The sequence below is a fragment of the Falco punctatus genome, assembly GCF_963210335.1.
Source record: "Falco punctatus genome assembly, chromosome: 4".
Classification (NCBI taxonomy): domain Eukaryota; kingdom Metazoa; phylum Chordata; class Aves; order Falconiformes; family Falconidae; genus Falco; species Falco punctatus.
In genome coordinates, this window is record NC_137583.1 from 61,721,206 (window position 1) to 61,739,553 (window position 18,348).

Here is an 18,348-nt window from a genome sequence, read left to right on the forward strand (position 1 = left end):
ACTGTGTATAAAATCTATAATTTGAGACTGTAATTAATATCTTTTAGCTATTAAACTTTTTATCTATTAAAGATCTTGTAAGGTAGCAGCTCTGTGAATTTTTTTAACTTTTTCTTGTAATACTGAGAATGCAAATTTTGTTTTGTTTTGTTTAATTAGTTTATTTTGTTCCTAGGGGCTGGTAGGTCATGGTACAAGACATGATTTAAAAGTTTTTCCAAAGTTATTCAGACCCCGGGAGAGTGGACTCAGAGCTATAAGCATTAATGCAATTGATTTCTTCCCTTTCGGAAAGCAGCTATTTTTGGTATGTAATATAATACAAGCTTCATTTTTTAATTACTTGCTGAAGAAGGATTTCTAATTTGATTTATTTAACTAGATGTGATGGTTGATTTCCTCGCTAATTCAAATCTGCCATGAAGGGTGACAACAAATCCTGTGTCCTGGTGTTCAGGCTTTGCTTATGTGAAAGGTGGACCATCTGGCTCACAGAAACAAAGGGCAATCTCACTTCAGCCTTGTAACTTTCTCTTTATTACTGAAATTCAGCATTGAGAGCAGGTCTTCTGCTGTTAATGAAGCCGCGGTTGTTTCTCATTCTTACCATACAGTGACATAGTCATTTTGGAGACAAAATGTCTGTATTGCTGTGAAATAAAGGTCTGTGGAACAGCTCTGGGTATTCTCTGCTTTCCTCTCCACGTCAGGTGTACCCCTGGGGGATGCGTGGCAGTGTGCCCTGTGGTCAGGTGTGTTCAGATCTGCCCTCAGCAGTTCATATTGGCACACCCGCTGTTTTTACCTGTCTTCCTTGTGAAAGTTTATTCAAAGGAAGTTGAATCTAACTTTGGTAGGATTTTCCATCTGCTTATCTTTGCATATATTTGTGCTTGATCCTTTCTTTAAAATGCTGTTTTCCTAAATTTGCCATGATTTACATAACTTCATTGGGATTGCCTAAGGTATAAACCAAACGGGTTTGGCTACAGTGTATGTATTTTGTGTTGCCTCTGCGCAGTCAGAACTTTTACCAGTGTGCGTCTTCTTACCTTTTTCCCAAATGCATTTATTTAGAGTGATACAAACTTCTATATGATTGTGTCTGTATAATGTCTTTACATGTAAGCACAATTTGCAGAGGCACTGCAAAAAGTTATCATAATTTGAAAATTCTAGGAAGTCTTCCTGATGTGGAGCGGCGCAGGGTAGTAAGTTATTTTCTGTTTTCATAGAATAGTTTCTTTTTTATCTGGACTAGAGGAAACTAGTAAATGTTACGCTAGGCAGGACAGAAGTTCTAAGAAAATACCTGGAAGGAGTGATACCTGCCTGTCTTTGGATTTAGTTGTTCGTTATGAATCAGTTTAATTCGTTATAATCTTAGGCGCAGCCTGTGCTATCAAAAGCTACTCTTGCTTTTACAGATCACATGTCCCTAAGTAGCCGTCTGAATTGGTCTCCAGGCTCTGGCCTCACCCCAGTTCAAAGTTGTGCTGGATCATAATATTAGTGAAGGTGATGGTCTGAGAGTTTTTGTAAAATGGGAAATTAGGACTTCAACGCAGGATTAGCGGATTAGATTATCTAGTATGCTTAGTACCGAGTTACTGCTTTGAACTCAAAATTACACTAAAAGTGAAAATCCAGGTAGTCCACAGAGTGAGATATGAGAGATCTGTGCCATTTCAGTCAGAGAACTTACTTTATATGCTTGATATTCTGAAGAATTGAATGGCAGTTTTTATCTTGCCTAGTTTATTTTATTCCCAGGAAATATTTTCTTTTTGACTATGATATAGGTTGGCTGTTCAGATGGAAGCATTAGGTTACACCAAATGACATCAGAGTATCCCCTCATGCAGTGGAATGACAGCACAAACGGCCGGCCAGTTATTGCTCTGCAGTGGGCTTTAACAAGACCTGCTGTGTTTTTTGTCCTGGATGCATCATCTAATATTTACATTTGGGATCTTCTGGAAAATGATTTGTTGCCTGTTGCAAAGCAGACTATTCCAACAGAGAAGTAAGTACATTACATTACTCTTCTTAACAAAATATTGATATTATTATCGTTCTACACTTTGATTAGAGTTTGGGTGGGGTTTTTTTGCTTGGCATTAACTGTTCATTAGAATTTGCTTTTCTCACTGTATTTTATAAACTTTTGGAGGTGTGGAAAGAGACTATAATGAGCTCCATTTTACTTTATCCTTATTTACTTATTTATACAGTCTGATAAAGGAGAAGTAATAATCAAATAATCAAGAAGTATAAATCAAAATCTGATAATAATGTTATCACGTGGGGCAGATATTTGTACATGGAACAGTTGCTGTTTATATGAAGAGAAAAATTTTTGTTCCTCCCGAAATCATTTGGACTGTTTAAGTTCAAAGTTAGCTTTGCTGGATCAGGATTGACCCCTAAAATAGTCAAGGTGTTGGACAACATTTTAAAATGCCTGTATATAGTATTGTTACCAATTTAGAGAAATACATCGTGTTCATTGTCACAAAGTAAAGAAGGGTATTTTTGGCTAGCACATATCACAAGACTAACATCAGGGTCTCACGATACTGTTCCTGTAGTCAGGAGAGACCTGTGAATCCTGCAGATTGATGCAGAAGTGCAGTTTAATTTAGCTTTTCTGAATTATAGTCTTGAGGATTCCCTTTCCTCTCATGTGGGAGTCTTACCGGGAAACTCTGTCTTCCCTAGGCTTAAGTTAGTCTTGGTGATTATCCCTCTAACTAAAAGTTTTCCTTGTAGCCTTGTAAACAATAGCAAAGTGTTGCTAGTTTTGGGAGAAAGTAATATGATTTTTAAAGTTGTTATACTGTACTGGAAAATGCCAGGAAACTTAGTTCATTTTTACAGGCTTGAAACTATCTTTTAGTCATGATTAGAAATTGATGATGGAATCTATGAACAGGGGAAGAATTGCCTGTTACATTTGCATTAAATGATTGCAACTGGTGAAAAGCTGAACATGCTAGGACTTGAAATAGTGAGGAATACTACACTGTGATGAGCAGAAAAAAGGAATCATTTAGTTAACTATAAGTAACCTGCTAAAAACACATTTGGAAACACCAATTTATATTATTTTTGTTATATTGATTATGCTTCAATTAAAAAAACCTCCCCTATTCTTTTGATTTCAGTGTTGTAACTATGGCTCTTCTGGGAGAACCAGAAAAAACAAATGGATTGTTGGGCATTGCACTGGCCAAAGAATCTGGACAGATAGACATTCAGTTTGTAAAGAAGAAGTGGGCATTACCTCAGCCTCAGGAATCTGAAAAACTACATTTGATTTTATCGCAGTCTTTTTAGAAACAGTACACCTATTTGGGTGTACAAATTATTGCAAAATATTTAGGTTATTTTTGCCTGCAATTAAAAGATTTGTAATTTTCTATTTGTATGTAACTTGTATATATTTTAAAGAAAATCAATACAGTATTTCAGCTGAAATGATATATTTTATTGTAAAAATGACAGAACCAAATTTAGCATTACTGTATTAAAGAATATGATGAACTGTTTTTCTTATTGAAAGTACTCTAGATGTATAGATTTTTTTAAAAAATACTGAAAATATATTCCTATAAATTACACTGCTGTTTCTCATTATTCAGCTCTGAAGTAAATGATAGCAGTCCTTTGGTGAGCATAAAGTCGTGTGTCTGTATAAGCAGCCTGAATATATGGAGATTTCTGGCACTGGGCCTTTTACACACTCTTGGTAAAACTTTCTTATATCTACCTAAAAATATTATGCAAACATACCAGAATACAAATTTACATCACGTGAAAATTACATCACTTCTGATTTTGACTCTTAAACATTGTAAAAGGAATACCTAACTAACTCCAGTTGTCCTGATATGTACACTACCTGTTTGCATCAAACTATGTAAACAATATGCTCGTGAGATTTACTGAAATTCTGGATCCTTTGAGATTTCTCATGAAAAACGGTAAATACTCACCTGTTTAATTCTGCAAATAATTTCTAAAGCTCTTGTAGTGAGGAAGAGGATAGTTGTCTATAATATGATACTAATTTTTGTACATTCTTCGTAAAGTTTGGACCAAGACCAAGCACTGAAAACGTCTTTAATTTTCATGGCTTAACAACTTCTGATGTAAAGATCATGAGGAAAACCATCATGAAACAAGCACAGATTCAGGGGGAAAAAAAGCAACTGGAAGACTGTGTTCAGAATTTAGTGAACCTATATTTAAGATATGTACCATCTCTTTCTAAAATAGACTGAAATAATTTATAAATTCTAATTAAGTCATTGCAAACATTTTTCTTTGTAAATTGTTACTGAAATTGAGCAAACTCAGAGTCGCCACATGATGGTGCCAAGTCACAGCAGTAAAAAATGAGTGCCTGATGTAAACAATGTAAACCACTTTGGGAGTGAACCTGTCGTAGTCCATTGCACATTCCCCTTTCCTCAAAAGCAGCGGCTGCAATCGAGAGAGCCCGATGAACTGTCAGAGGGGTGCATATTTCAGAGATAATTTTTACTATCCTAGTTCCCTGGTCAGCCATATATTGGGGGGTTTTTACGTGCATAAACACAAATGACTGTTCTTATATTCATTGTTGGGTATATATGGTAATAATATACGCTATAAGGTAAATTAGAGTGGCTTTAGTAATCGGGTTAGAAATGACAGGTACTTTTTGCAGTGAGTTGGCAGAGTATCGCCACTGAAACCCATAGTAAAAAACCAAACACAAATCTCTCACTCTTTCCTTCTCAGAGACACACGCTCTACCACTCCCTCCCCCTAGTTTAATATCAAAATTAAGCTTTGCAATTATAGTAGTCTTCTGGAAGAAATCTCTTTCTTATTACCATGTCATCACTTTCACAATTTACCATCCTGAATTTTCTTTCTGCACCCACTTCTGTGCATGGAAGCAGAGGGTTGGGGGGTTTTTTCTGCCTTGCGCCGTCTTCAGTGGTGGTGGGGCTTTTCCAGTATGCAAAAAGGAAAAAATAGTGTCAACCTGCACACAGAAGTATCTGCTAATTTTGAGCTGCTGTTGGTAGGTATGATTGAATTCAAAGATTCAAGTATTTTATGCCAGTTCTGCTTATACTTCCTGGAGACCTGAGTGTTCCCAGTTCCTGCACTGGGCCTATGTTTCTTGCCTAAACGATGAGTTTTCTCTCTTGAACTGCGAACTAATGTAATAATATAAATGTATCCTGTGCTGACGGTTGCTGTTACGAGAATGTGAGGCAAAGACGTGTGGAAGTTGCTGCTCTTTTGCATTACTGGGTAAATGCAGACCATTAAGAGTGATGCTCCATGTAAGCTTAGCAGTTGGGTGTATTTTTGAGCATGTATCTGACCAGAAAAGTGAGAAGTATTGGTAGGCTGCAATACAACGAAAGCATTCCGTGCATAAGGACTTAGATTGTTTCAAACAACATAGCTGATTTTCCATCAGCTACTTCTAATAATTGTCAACTTTATATTGTTAACTTAAGGTATTGGATTTTACACATTTCATAAGAAAGCAACAACATGATTTATTAAAAATCAGACCCTGTATATGAAAGAAAAAAAGTTCACTGTTAATTCCAAAAGATTTTCATATCCATATAATTTCTACCGGTAGCTCTGATATGTGTGCATACACACACACATTCTATTGAATGATCTTTGTATAGAACATAAATGCCCTCATGAAACATTTAAAATAGACCAAATAAATACATTTTTTCCCACTTCTGGGAAATTTCGGAACACATATTCTTAACAATATGAACTGTAGTTAAAATTAACTGACCCATAAAACAGAGACTTACCATTCAAATGATTGAATCAAGAAAATTTGATTCACTGTCCACCCATATTAGTAACTATTATAAAATATAAGCGCTTGCTCTTAAGCCAGCAAATCCTGGCAGCAAGGCTTAAAAATTTTAAATATGCAAAATGCCAGAAGGTTTTGGATAAACTACTGCTTTTATTTTCCACTTTCTGAACATGCTTTGAAAGCTTTTTCTATTTAGAACATAAATATTAATATTGTTTTCATTGGACTTTGTCATCACAGATGTGAAAATGAAGTTTTCAGTAGCTGAATAATAAGTTAACTGAGGAACAGAATTCTTGAATCAGATGGCTGATTTCTTACAACTGTTAAGAAATGCTTTTATCAACCTGTCAGCCTATATTTGCAGTAGAGCTTGGGAGCATAGGAATAGCATGACTCTTCTTTCGTACCAGAACATTTCTTTTTAATTGTACTGAAGGTGACCGTCCTACCCAATGCAACTTTGCCTTAATTAATCATCACTGTCATGTAGTTAAGACGTGTTGAAGGATACAGAAGCATTGTAACTTCCATAGCAATGAGGGAATATTCTACTAGCTGCAATATTTTTAGCTGAACACATATAAAGCATAAAAATAGTTATTCTTTTTAGAGGCAGGCTTTTTTTTGTTTTCCCTGATGAGTTGGAAAGTCCATCTAGGTCTGTTCTAGGTGTAGAAGTTGGTTGGATTAAAGCAAATACTGAAATGCCGTGGAATTACACCGGCTGTTGGAATAGGCCTATGTAAAATTACTTAGGAAGTAACCAGAATTTGGCCATCAGTGGCATGCTTGGTGGCATGCAAACCAGGAAAAGGTGTGAGGATACTGGGACAGGAACATGGTTAATGAGCCGTATTTTCATTGCTAGCTTAATTTTCAATCAGGATTACCAGAATTATATTTATAGACAAATGCTCATTTGTCCATGTGTTTCTGAGCCTCCTCACCTGTGAGAAGGAAGACAGTGATTATATTTACAGCTCCCCTTAAAAAAATCAGCTAACTTATCTTTTACTAGCAGTTCCTGAAGATTTCAGAATGTATATTGATATAAAATCTCTTACTCTAATTCCTGGTGTAGGCCTCTTCTTGCATTGTTCAAACCGCTATAGGGGGGCTATGTCTTGATGCTACAATGTAGGAAGTGGTGATTTAGGCGCTGCTCTGTGAAAACTGAGCAGCATGTGGAATTAGTTATCCTTTTCTTTTTTTTAATGCTACATGAAATATCCCACTGGAACTATTTAAATACAGATTGTATTTTAGACTCTTGTTTTACTCAGAGCCTCTTAGCATGATGACGGAGTTTTACCGCTCGCCTCTCGTGATACTCATGAACGGTGAAGAAGAGGTGTGGGCTGCCCCGTGCTGGAAGCTGGATGTTCAGACTGTACTGAAATGAATACAGAAGGTGTCTGCTTGCTGCTGTGGAGAGAAACTGAAGACACTCACTCTTACAGGGTTACCCAGTCCTTGCAGTTACCAACCACGTCCCCTTTATGAAGGGAAAAAGATACATGGTTGATGTCTGATGCCTCAGCATTTGCAGTGTAGTTCACAGCATCTGCCATTCTTTAAGCTGTTAAAACGAAGGCAAAGTTCACTTAACATGGTTATTGTTAGATCCCACAGTGTTTTACAGGTGGAAGTAAGAGTGCCAACAAACCAATCCAAGCAAAATACAATCATATAAATTATCAGAATTATACTTCTGATTATGTTTTGCAAAAGCTTAGCATGAAAGGGGAAGTGTTTACATATACTCTTAGTGGTAAAAATATTTTCTTATTTAGATCAGCCATGCCCAGCATTAGCTATTTTTGAAGAAGTCAGCAAAAGCAATTATGCAGGTAGCTGTTAACTATGGCTGGGAGGAAGGAGGTGCTTTCTTCCCTCCCTGCAGTATTTTCCTTAGCCTTTCCCTTCAAGCTCAGTGATGCATTCAGCCTTTCCTTTTTATGTTCTGCAGCCACTGGTACCAAGCCCACTATACTGGGGATGAAAAGATGTCCCTTAATCAGATCCCTTCAGCTTTTGAGCGGTTTAGAGTGCGTTGACGGCTGGCACTGGAAACTGGGGAAGTTTACATCCACAGCAGATCCTGCATTGGCGGTAGCGATGCAGGTTTCCTCTGTCTCTGACAGCTTTCAGTAGTGAACCAGTCCATAATGAAGTAATTTCTTTATACCTCGTGGACCAAATTGAAGCCAACTGAAATAAACAGAAATGTTTCCATGTATATCCTGTTTCTCCTATACAGACCCTGAAAAGGAAGAGAAAGTAAATTTCTTGCTGTGGGTCTTTATTTTTCCTGTATTTACATGCATGTATTTATAGGCACTGATTGTCCCCTGCTGCCCCCACCCCCCAAACACACACACCTTTCAGTTTGCTTTCAGCAACTATTGTTTTATTTTGGATGATCAACATTAATATTGGTTTGATGCCCACAACTGCCTTTTGAGAGAGGTAAAGGTACTCAAATCTGTTGTCAGTGGTTTAAGGTGGTTTAAGTGGAAAAAAATTTGTCTGAAGTAAGTGCTGAAGAAAGTAATTTGTAAACCCAGTAAAGTGCTCAGAACGAACTGAGTGGCATGTAATGAGGAGAATTCAGGGGTGTGTGTGTAATCGATTTCCAGCTGCTAACAGCAGCCAGCCCTGGCCACCCTGCCGCCTTCCTGAGGTGCCAGCTCTGCACTCGAGGTCCTTCTCTCTCCTGGATGCAATGGTGATTTACACCGAGTCCTGAAAACTGCCGCCTACCTGTGCTGTTAGGATACTTAATATAAGGCATGAGGAAGTCTAGTGGTCTATGAGATCTGGATTCAGTTTCCATCCCTCTCAAAGGTGCCCGTGCTACCGGGAGCACAGGCTGCCCCTGGTCGGGCAGGCAGAGGTTGTCCCCCGCTGCTCCTGCCCCGCTGCCCTGCAGTGTGACCCTGGTGCCCCTGAGCACTCGCAGCACAAGGCCAGCTGAGAGCATCCTGCCTTCCTTCCAATCTGCTTTGGGGACGAGAACACGCAAAATACAGGTTTAATTGTGCCTTCTGTGACAATGCTAGTTCAGGCACTCCAGGAGCCGTGTTGCGTACGCATTTGCCATTTCTAATCAGAAACACACCTTTTTCACAAAATACGGGTTATCAGTCGCAGTGGCTTGGTGCAGTGTGGGCCTGAGTTAGTTAAACTGGCCTCAGACTGCCTGAGGGCATCAGACCAGACTAGGGATATAGACTACAGTCCGACTGCGTTCGCATTGAGGGGCTTGATTTTGAGCACATGGCTTTTTTTCTTTGTATCGGTTATTGACATAGTGTCAGACATAAATAAAAGAAGTAGTGCTTTAACATAGTTAGAAAAATCTCTATTTTTCATGGATGTGACTTAAACTTTTTGACACTGTGCCATTAAACTGATGGAATTTCCGCTCCAGATAATTTATCTCCTATTATAAATTAAAGCAGCCTACACACTCAGTTTTTCAGTTTTACGCTGGTGCAACCCAATTGAAAACAGCGATGATACCCTAGTAAAAGCAGGAGTAAAGAAATACTGTAATAGCCTATACTACCCATTGATATTTATAACATGATTATTTTTCACCTTTAGTTGAACCCTTGCTTCTACTGGATTCATTACATTTTTTAATATATTTGTTGCCCTCTTCTCCCAATGTCAAGTGGTTTTTGCTTTTAGGAGTCTGAAATATGACAGCTTCATTGGAAACTAATTCCATGCACAGGTCAGTCAATCTGTTGCTGCTGAGTAGGTTTAATACAATAAATAAAAAGCAGTTGGAATATATTATTAGGTTTTTTAGTCAAGCCTTGAGGCAGCTACAGTGTTCTTTAAGAAGTTTCTCCTCTTAGCCAGAAGTTCTGCTTTACCAGCCGATAATTTCACTGCTATTCCTCTTTTATGTTGTCTGTCTTGTGACCAGGCAACTGGTCAACTCATCTAGACCCCATTTATGGCACATTAGGGATTTCATAACTTGCCTCTTATCTCAAACTGAAATGTTTTTTCTCTCTATTGTAGAAAAAAGACATAGCACAGCAGCTGGTTAGACACATAATTTAAAAGCCACACTTTTAATTCAGTTGGTTCTTCTGGAGACGGAGAAACAGAGAGCTGTGAAAAATAGAGTTGTTTAGAGACATCCTCTAGAGGCTTAGAGGATGGATAGTCCATAATCAGATATTTGCTGTCATTTTGAAATAGCAGAGTCAAACAGTGAACCCTTACAATGAATTACATATAGATGTGAATTACCATGGCTGCACTCAGTACTGCAGATTTCAAATGCTGTATTTTCTGAGCAAAGAATTCAGAGAAAATTTTAATAAATTTCCCTCATTTACAAAAGTTTTGACAAACATTTGGGAGTTAAGTTCTATTATACCGAAGTGACCAAGAAAAGAGTATTTGTCTCACAGAGCATATATGATATAGGCGGAAAAGATATTTTTTTTTGATTGCTGCATTTATTTGCAATGATAAGACAATACTCTTAATGCCTATGCAGTTGAGTCAAAGAACAGACTGATTAATACTGAAAAGTAGGATAAAGAAAAAATGGATCTGAAACTGCCTTTCTAACCTTCATTTAGAAAATTATTGAATACTGAGGTTACTTTAGATATCCAACTATTTTTCACATTATAAGACCGTGTCAAAAGGCCTCATTTAAAGATTAATTTATCCAAAATGATGAAATTCACAGTGAGTATAATGAATTTCCTTTGCTGGGGTTGTTGGGGTTGGAATGCAGGACCTAGGTTACAGAAAGACTGTCCATTACTGTAGATTCCCTAAGTTTCCTAGGCTTTTAGTTGACTTGCTCAATACTTGGCATTCTGGCAGTTCAGCAAGGTCAATTAATTAAGCAAATATACTACAAATTATGTTGTGGCTGCATGGGGTCCATGCTGTACAGATACATCTGAAAACTACCTCTCCACAATCTTCAAAGACATTGAGTAGTTTACATTTGTCTAAACTCCAGTTTGCATTCTTTTCATATTTTACAAAGATAAGGATTTCACAATATACTACATTACATGTCCTTACACCCATGTCTTCAAAAACAAAAACCTGCACTTTAGTGTCTTTACTGATCCCTGAAGTTTAAGGTCTGTCTAAAATAATCTCTCCATACATGAAAATACCCATATTCAGACAGCAGGTCAATCTCATCCCATCCACATAGGCCAACAGCAAATGCTGAAGAAAGAAATAGATAATAACACAGGAAGCATGCAATGACACTTTGCTTCCAAGTATGGTCTGTCTTCCAGGCTTCTGGCAACCTATGGCATAGGAATTTTCTGACTCAGATGGTAGCAGATCACAGTGTTTAAGAGAAAGACAGGCACTTTTTCCCATTAATTCATCCAATAGCTTTTAAAAACTATTTTTATTTTGGCCTCCAAAAATTGTGTAGCAATATACTCCACCAAATAATTACATTGTGTAAATAAATGCTTCTGTTTTAAGCCTACCAGCTGATCAGTTCATTAACTACGCCCTACATCTTGTATTATCTGAAAAGGGAAACTTTAGCTCGGATATAAATAGGGAAATTGTTATTTCCCATACTATCTCTATTAATGACTCCACATAGAGAAACTCTTCCAAATATTCATCATTCATCTCTGTGTTGAGGTGGGTTGCATTTAGAGCACAATTTAGGCTCAAATGTTCTCTCACTTTCAAATACAAAGGTGTTTTTACTAACAGTAACACTTGGGTATACCAGTAAATTGTGTCAGACCCTGCTTCAAAGACACTTGTTTAGATAAGGAAAGTAGATGTGTGTTGAAACCAGCCACAAGCGAAGCCTGGGAGCTTCAGCCCGTGCACAATGTAGATGTAGCTTATTTGACTCCAGAAAGGTCAGTAACAGAATACGTCATTATTTTAAAAGTGGTCACTTTTTAAAATAAGGAATCCATATTTTGGCATTGAGTAAGGCTAGTGATGTGGTAGGTCAACCATGTGATCCCCCCAGAGAAACGAGAAAGCTGGCTTTCATTTAGAGATTGAAGATTTCCAAAGCAGAGCAGAAGGGAGGGAACATAGCAGCTGGGGCAGGACAAGTGACCGTTGAAGTGAGTGGAGAGGTTACCATCCTTAGACAAAGAACCTGGCAAAGAACAAATGCCCTGTGATCCAGTGGAAACTTTGGGCTTGTGAACTCTTAAGTGGCAGGATCCAAATCTGCACACACCTCAGGGACAGACAAACTCCAGGTTCTCGTGACTCCTGATGGTCTGTCGGCATAGCTGTACCTGTATCCAGTAGGGCTCATCTGTTAAAGGATGGACTATCTTTGTCTCAGGTGCCGACTGCTTGACTGACTGTTAGAAAGATTTATTTTGACAACTATAAATGTGTGTGTACTTATAGCGTTTTGGTTTTCAATGTCTCGAGAGAGACATTCCATTTCAAAGTGCAAAAATAAAACTAAATGGATATCCAAGACTGAGCTAGTTATAGGAGGCTTGCTAGAGTCTGTGGGGAGAATGAGTCCTCTGCATAATGCACTGGAAAAGCTGTGATTATTTAGAAAGAAACAGATTATCTTTGACTTTATAGAAGACAGCAATTCTCCTTTTCTTGGCTCTTAAACAGTTTGTAGGAAATTGTAGGAAAAAACCCCACAATTTGTTGGTCAGTATTGATCAATACTGGTCTTTGAAGTCAAAAGGCCATGGAGAACACAGGCATCATTCAATTCCTAAGAAAGAACCAAAGACAAAGTATACTCATCTTGGTTTTAAAACACAATTTCAAATACACTAGTAGAATATTGACATGAGAAAGGAACATGGGAAAAATCAATCAATGGAAGTTTTAAATATGAATGCTAATTAAATATTATATATATGTATATGTATACATTTTTCTGTATGAAAAACTTAGACACCTGATATCTAGATTAGATTATAAACCTGCTTAGATTCAAATTTAAAAAATGCTTTGTAAACACAGGCATCACATGCTGTATGGCCATTACCTCCGGTCACGGTCAAGCTTCTCCCTACTCAAGGGACCTCAGCTCCGAGTTAGGGACAGGCACTACTGGTGTCTCTGCCAGGCAAGAGGTGCCACTTATGCAAAATAATACCAGTAAAACAAGCCAGATTTAGGATTTACCCATCTCTTATGTTCCTGGAATCTCCCAAGGTAATGGACTTTCAGGTGATATATTTCAAAAAGGGAGAAAAATGTTACTCTGTGACATTTCTTGGAGCTTTTAGTGGCACGGTACAATTGACATGATTCAAACGAAATGAGGAGAGACTGAGGCAATATCAGTCACTATAAATCTTATAAATGTCTCTATCAATGTCAATGCGGATCTGGAATCTACTCTCCCCAACCCATTGTCAGTCTGACAGAGTAGGGATTTCATTATAACGATATAATTTACCTCCAGATCTCAAACAACAGAGACAAGACAGCAGTTCCACAATAAAAATTCAATCACGGAAAGGTGCTGAAACCAGTTTCTGAAACATGGTTTTTGTAGTTTCTCTGTAACACATTTCATAGAGATAAAACACATAATACTGCAGTGTAGAGCAATGGGCACTGCCTTAAAAAGCGCTACGCAGCTGCTCGCTGCTCTGCCTTTTAGCCAGCTTGGGCTGAAGCTGATACCATCCCCATGGGCAGGGACTCTAGGTACATATAGCAAATGGGCTGGAGGGCATCTAAAAGGCTGACAGCTAACAAAAGGAAAATCTGCCACGTCAGGCTTATGCAGATCTGGCTGTTGGTATTAGGGTCATTTGCAACATTTCTATAACTTGCATCATTCAGCAGCTGAGTGAGACATGGAACACACCCTCCCAGGGGATCTCAATGTCTGATCTCCAAGAATGGTCGTGAAAAATTTCTAGTAAAAGTGACATGATTCAAATTAAATGAAACAGTGAGGCAAAATTAGGTACGTACATTTCATACATGTCTTCCTTTGTGTGAATTTGGATTTGAAATCTGTATTTTCATCACCCCCATGACTGGTCTAACAGACTGCATTAAAAAACATGGATTTTGCAGGGCATGACAGAGGAGGGAAGTGGTGCTACTGTGTCCCAGAAGTGGAATAAAACACGAGCACAGATTCAGGGCATTTGCATTAGAATCCCACTGGAAAACACTTCAGCCAGTGACCTGTGGACTGCGCCTTGGGAGCTCTGAGACTGAGCACCTCTGTTCAGACAGCTGGCAAAGTGGTCCTCTGAAAGTGCTGCCTGAAGTACTGCTGCTTGTTGAGGGGAATGTCAGGATGCGGGGTTGGCTGCCGGGGCCACCGGTGTCAGTGATACAGTTGCAGTGGCTGCTGAGAAAGCGGCTGAAGGCCCGAGGGTGTAACAGGGGTGCATCTAGAGGGTGTAGCCTAAAGCATCTGTTCTGCCTCCTGAACCTCTTTCATCCCATGGTAAAGATGAAGGCCAAAGCTTCCACATGGCATGGCAGGAGGTAGTGAGAGGAAAGGTGCCCCTGTTGCTGTCGAAGGGGATCAGGATCATAGGGACTTTCTCCTCCTTACCCTCTCCATGGAATAGAAGAACCCTGGGGAACTGCTGCTGATGAAGAAGGGCATGAAGCTGGGGAGCTGATGAGGAGGAAGGGGCAGGAAGGCAAACCAGTGCCATATGGAGAGGATACATTCGTGCTGCACATTCTCTTCTCTCACACCAGATGTTTCCACATCTTGCCCATATGCTCTTAACTGCCCAAACTAGAACCCACAAATGGTTAACTGATGAAGCTTTCCAAATTTCTGATTTGTTCCTTTGTAGAACCAATGTTGCTCAACCAGATCATGCAGAGGAGAAATCAAAATATAATTAAAAAAACAAATCTTGCTGTTGAATGTCTTACAACATCAGGCTGAGAGATCAAACAAATGACTCCCATTTACTTCAAACACTGTTGAATGCTTCAACATCTTGTGATGTATGATCACACCATCTTCCAGCATTTGCATTTATTAAAGGGGAAAAAACCAACCCACACCCAAAGTGCTTAGTAATTGGCTTCAGAGTAAAAGGTGTCCAGGTTCAGATGTAGTGGCAGATTTCAGAAGGAAGACGTGGACCCCAGACCCTAATTTTATTAGCTGGGACATTCAGAGATATTGGATTAGAAAAAAAATATATGCACTAAACAACTAGAGGTACCCACAATTCTTAGGCTTAAAGTGGAATTGTTTTGTATTCTGTTTATTAGTTGTTGTCACTTTGTAACGAGAAATCTGGTTGCTCGGCCAGCACAGATGAATCATTGCTGTTTTGCCCTTGCCTAATGGGTCTTAGTGGTGACTCCGAAGGAGAAGCTCACAAATCACAAAACCCACTATCACACTGCATATCAATCCCCAAGGCACGTAGATACGTGCCCCAGCAAGTGTCTAGGGAGTCCTTAGTACCAAGAAAGTTTGAAAAGGAGTCTCCTTATGGGTGTAGAGCAGTTCTACCACTGCCCTGAACTCCACGTAAACTCTGAGCAGTTACCATGTGCCTTAACAATCCCAGGTTTTTCCCCTCTGATTTTAATGCAGGTGCAGTACTTCACTTGGGATATACAGAAGCAGCTTGCTGCTCCTTGACCACAAGCTTTCCAGTACTTTCCTGCAACCTCATCCCTTTCTGTTTAGGTACATGCAAACTACCAAAGCAGCTTTTGAGTACAGAAGTCCATGTTTGGTAAGTTAATTTTGGTTATTCTATCTATTGAAATTCATCCAGAATCTGTAAAACGTGATAGAGGTAGTGAAGCAGTGCTGAAACATTGCATTTCTGCTCAGCTTGTGTTTCAGAGCCTCATATTAAATTCTGCTATCGTTTTTTTTATAATACTATTATTTCTTTGTGCATATTCAAAAATTCCAAGGTATCTGTAACTCCTTTAGAGACAATGGGTCTCTGTTGCCTCTCAAAATTAAGGCCCTTCTCAGAGGGTAGCTCTCACTGATACCTGACCCAGGGTTGTTCGCTTTCTAACAGAAAAGCATTCATGTTTTTGATTTAAAGCACTTCCATTGGCTAATAAATGCCTTCACTCATCAGTCTGTCAGTCTGTCACATCCATTGCATTCAGGGCATGACAATACCCAACAAACCAGGTTAGTAGGCAACAACCATCGGAAAGTTTGATGCTTGACTTGAAGACTGTGGCTTATAGCTCTGCTGCTCTAAAAGCATTATCAGCTGCTGAAATCACTTCAAAGTAATTCTCCATTCCAAATTAGAGTGCATCTTTGCAGCATAACCATGTAATTTAATTTACAGCCATAGTTATTATTTATGGCTTATCATTCATATATTATAAGTAGGCTGCTGCAAACTACATTTATAATGTTGATAGGTGCATTAACATGCATAAATTAAATCAATACATTTTAAAAAGACAAACATCCATAATGGCCTACTTAACAATCACTGTGATGCCTTCAAAATGTAGTCAAAAGAGCAGTGACTGTCCCATGGGCTGTTGGCGTTACAGCACATATATCAATTTGCAATAGTAGCAACAACATCACTTCACATTTTGTTAAAAAATGCTTCTAAGATAGAATAAAATCATCAACAGAAGGAAGGAAACAAAGGGGAAATACTATACGCAGCTTGCTTAAAGTGTAGGCAGATATATCCAAAAGTAAAAAGATGCCCACAGGGAATTTTGAAGTTTAGTGAAATGTGTCTTGACATATTCATAGACTAAACAGACTGCCTTGCTGGATCACGCATAAAAACATCATGGATTTGCTACCATTTGTTTTCCATTTGCCTTATCAAGTTTTGAGCATCATGTGAATGAAAGTCTTTCTGTGTTTTCAACCTTTAACTGCAGTGACTGCCCAGCAGCCTTGCAAGGAGCTGTGGGAATCTCACTTGCTGTATCAAATGCTTAAACACCATGGAAACTACTGCCTTAAAAGACTTTATATAGAACAGTGCAGTCATCCTTGCTGATTTAATCCAGTTTCCCAGGATGACCATCCAGTTGTTACCCTGTGAAAACAATTCAGCACAGGTGTTAGAGCAATACTGCTATGCTGCTGCAATGATGTACAGCAGAAATTTAAGTATTGCACCATGGAAAATGAACATAAAATACCTACAAATAAGAACATATATACCTGTAAGTAAGATATAATAATAAATATCTACCTATATATACCTACAAATAAGAAATAAGAAAATAAGCATAAAATTCTAGCAGCCTCTCTTCCTCTAGTTCTGCATGCATTCAAAGGAACCAGACAAGGTGTGAGGAGCTGACAGATTGGGACCTATTGTTGGTGGCCTTGGAAGGACACGAGCCCTGAGAGGGGCTGGGTGCTGGGCTTGGCAGGATTCAGCTCTTCTGTCTAATTCCTCAGCATATCATTATGGGCTGGTACCTATTATTTTTTCAACTGGACAGCACTTTTTTTTGTGTTCACACTCATTAATTTGCCTTCCTTTTAAGCTTCCCACCTTTCACTCTCCTTGGTCACCTCCTTACAGCAGCATGTTGTGTACCGCTGTCCCACCTGTCTGTCTGGCCCCAGACCTGGCAGTCATCTTTCCACAGCGTCCTCCAAGCATCCTCACAATCAGTCTGTCTAAATGAGGGCTACAGTCCTCTAAGATATGGTCTGTCCTCTTCTTACATACACCTACAGTGACAATATCCTCCCACTGTTTTGGATCTTGGTTATTTCAATTCCCATTACTTTGGCCTCAATAACAACAAATGGATGAGTAAATTAAATAGGGCAAAAAGGGAAAGTGTTCCTGAGAATTTGGATGATGCAGCATTTGTGAGGTAAATACTTTCTGACGTTATAAAAAGGGAGAAATAAAGCAATCCCTTTCTGAACTTGCCATTCTGATTTGCAAATGGCGTATGCACAATTTCTTTTTTTTTCACCCCGATGAAAAGCCGGTGCTTTCATCCTGCTGCTGAAATGCGTAACAGGGAATCGGTATTTTTCAATACACAACTGTAAAGGTAAAACATCCACGCCTCACTATGAATCACTAGGAAACCCAGAATTTTCTAAATGTTAGAGTGTTGATGCCTAATAATTCTTCGAGATTTTCAGTTTTCTGCCACTTTCTCATCCCCAAACACAGTATCTCGCAATCTTGTTAGCACTGATAAAATACATGCAGTCATGGAGACATTAGCAATTACTACAAGACACGCTCTAGCACAACAGCCTTTATTCCAGTAAGAAGAGGGTGGTAGATGCTCACATCTGCCTGAAATTAGGTGGTAAAATACATTTTTATTCTTAAAGAGAATAATTTCCTAAAAAAACCCAAACCTCTGGCAGAGGCAGTGTTTGCAAAACCTGGAAATCTCCAGCATTTTATTAGAGCTGTCCAAAAGCATTGGCTACAAAGATTTATGATGAGGGTGCTGAAAAAAAGTCTGAGAGTACTAATACCATAAATGATAGCATGGTAACAGTCTATCTGATT

At 38.8% G+C, this 18,348-nt stretch overlaps 1 protein-coding gene across 2 annotated transcripts in view; it reads left to right on the forward strand.

Moving 5' to 3' along the window:
* DYNC2I1 (dynein 2 intermediate chain 1) overlaps positions 1-3,623 on the forward strand; it is a 40,881-nt gene extending 37,258 nt beyond the window's left edge. For both annotated transcript variants that reach the window (XM_080385839.1, XM_080385840.1), the window contains 3 exons: positions 176-307; positions 1,803-2,026; positions 3,168-3,623. In XM_080385839.1, coding sequence (XP_080241965.1) covers positions 176-307; positions 1,803-2,026; positions 3,168-3,339 — 528 coding nt within the window. In that variant the 3' untranslated portion in view covers positions 3,340-3,623. The remainder of the gene's footprint in view (positions 1-175; positions 308-1,802; positions 2,027-3,167) is intronic.
* The last annotated feature ends 14,725 nt before the right edge of the window (positions 3,624-18,348 follow it).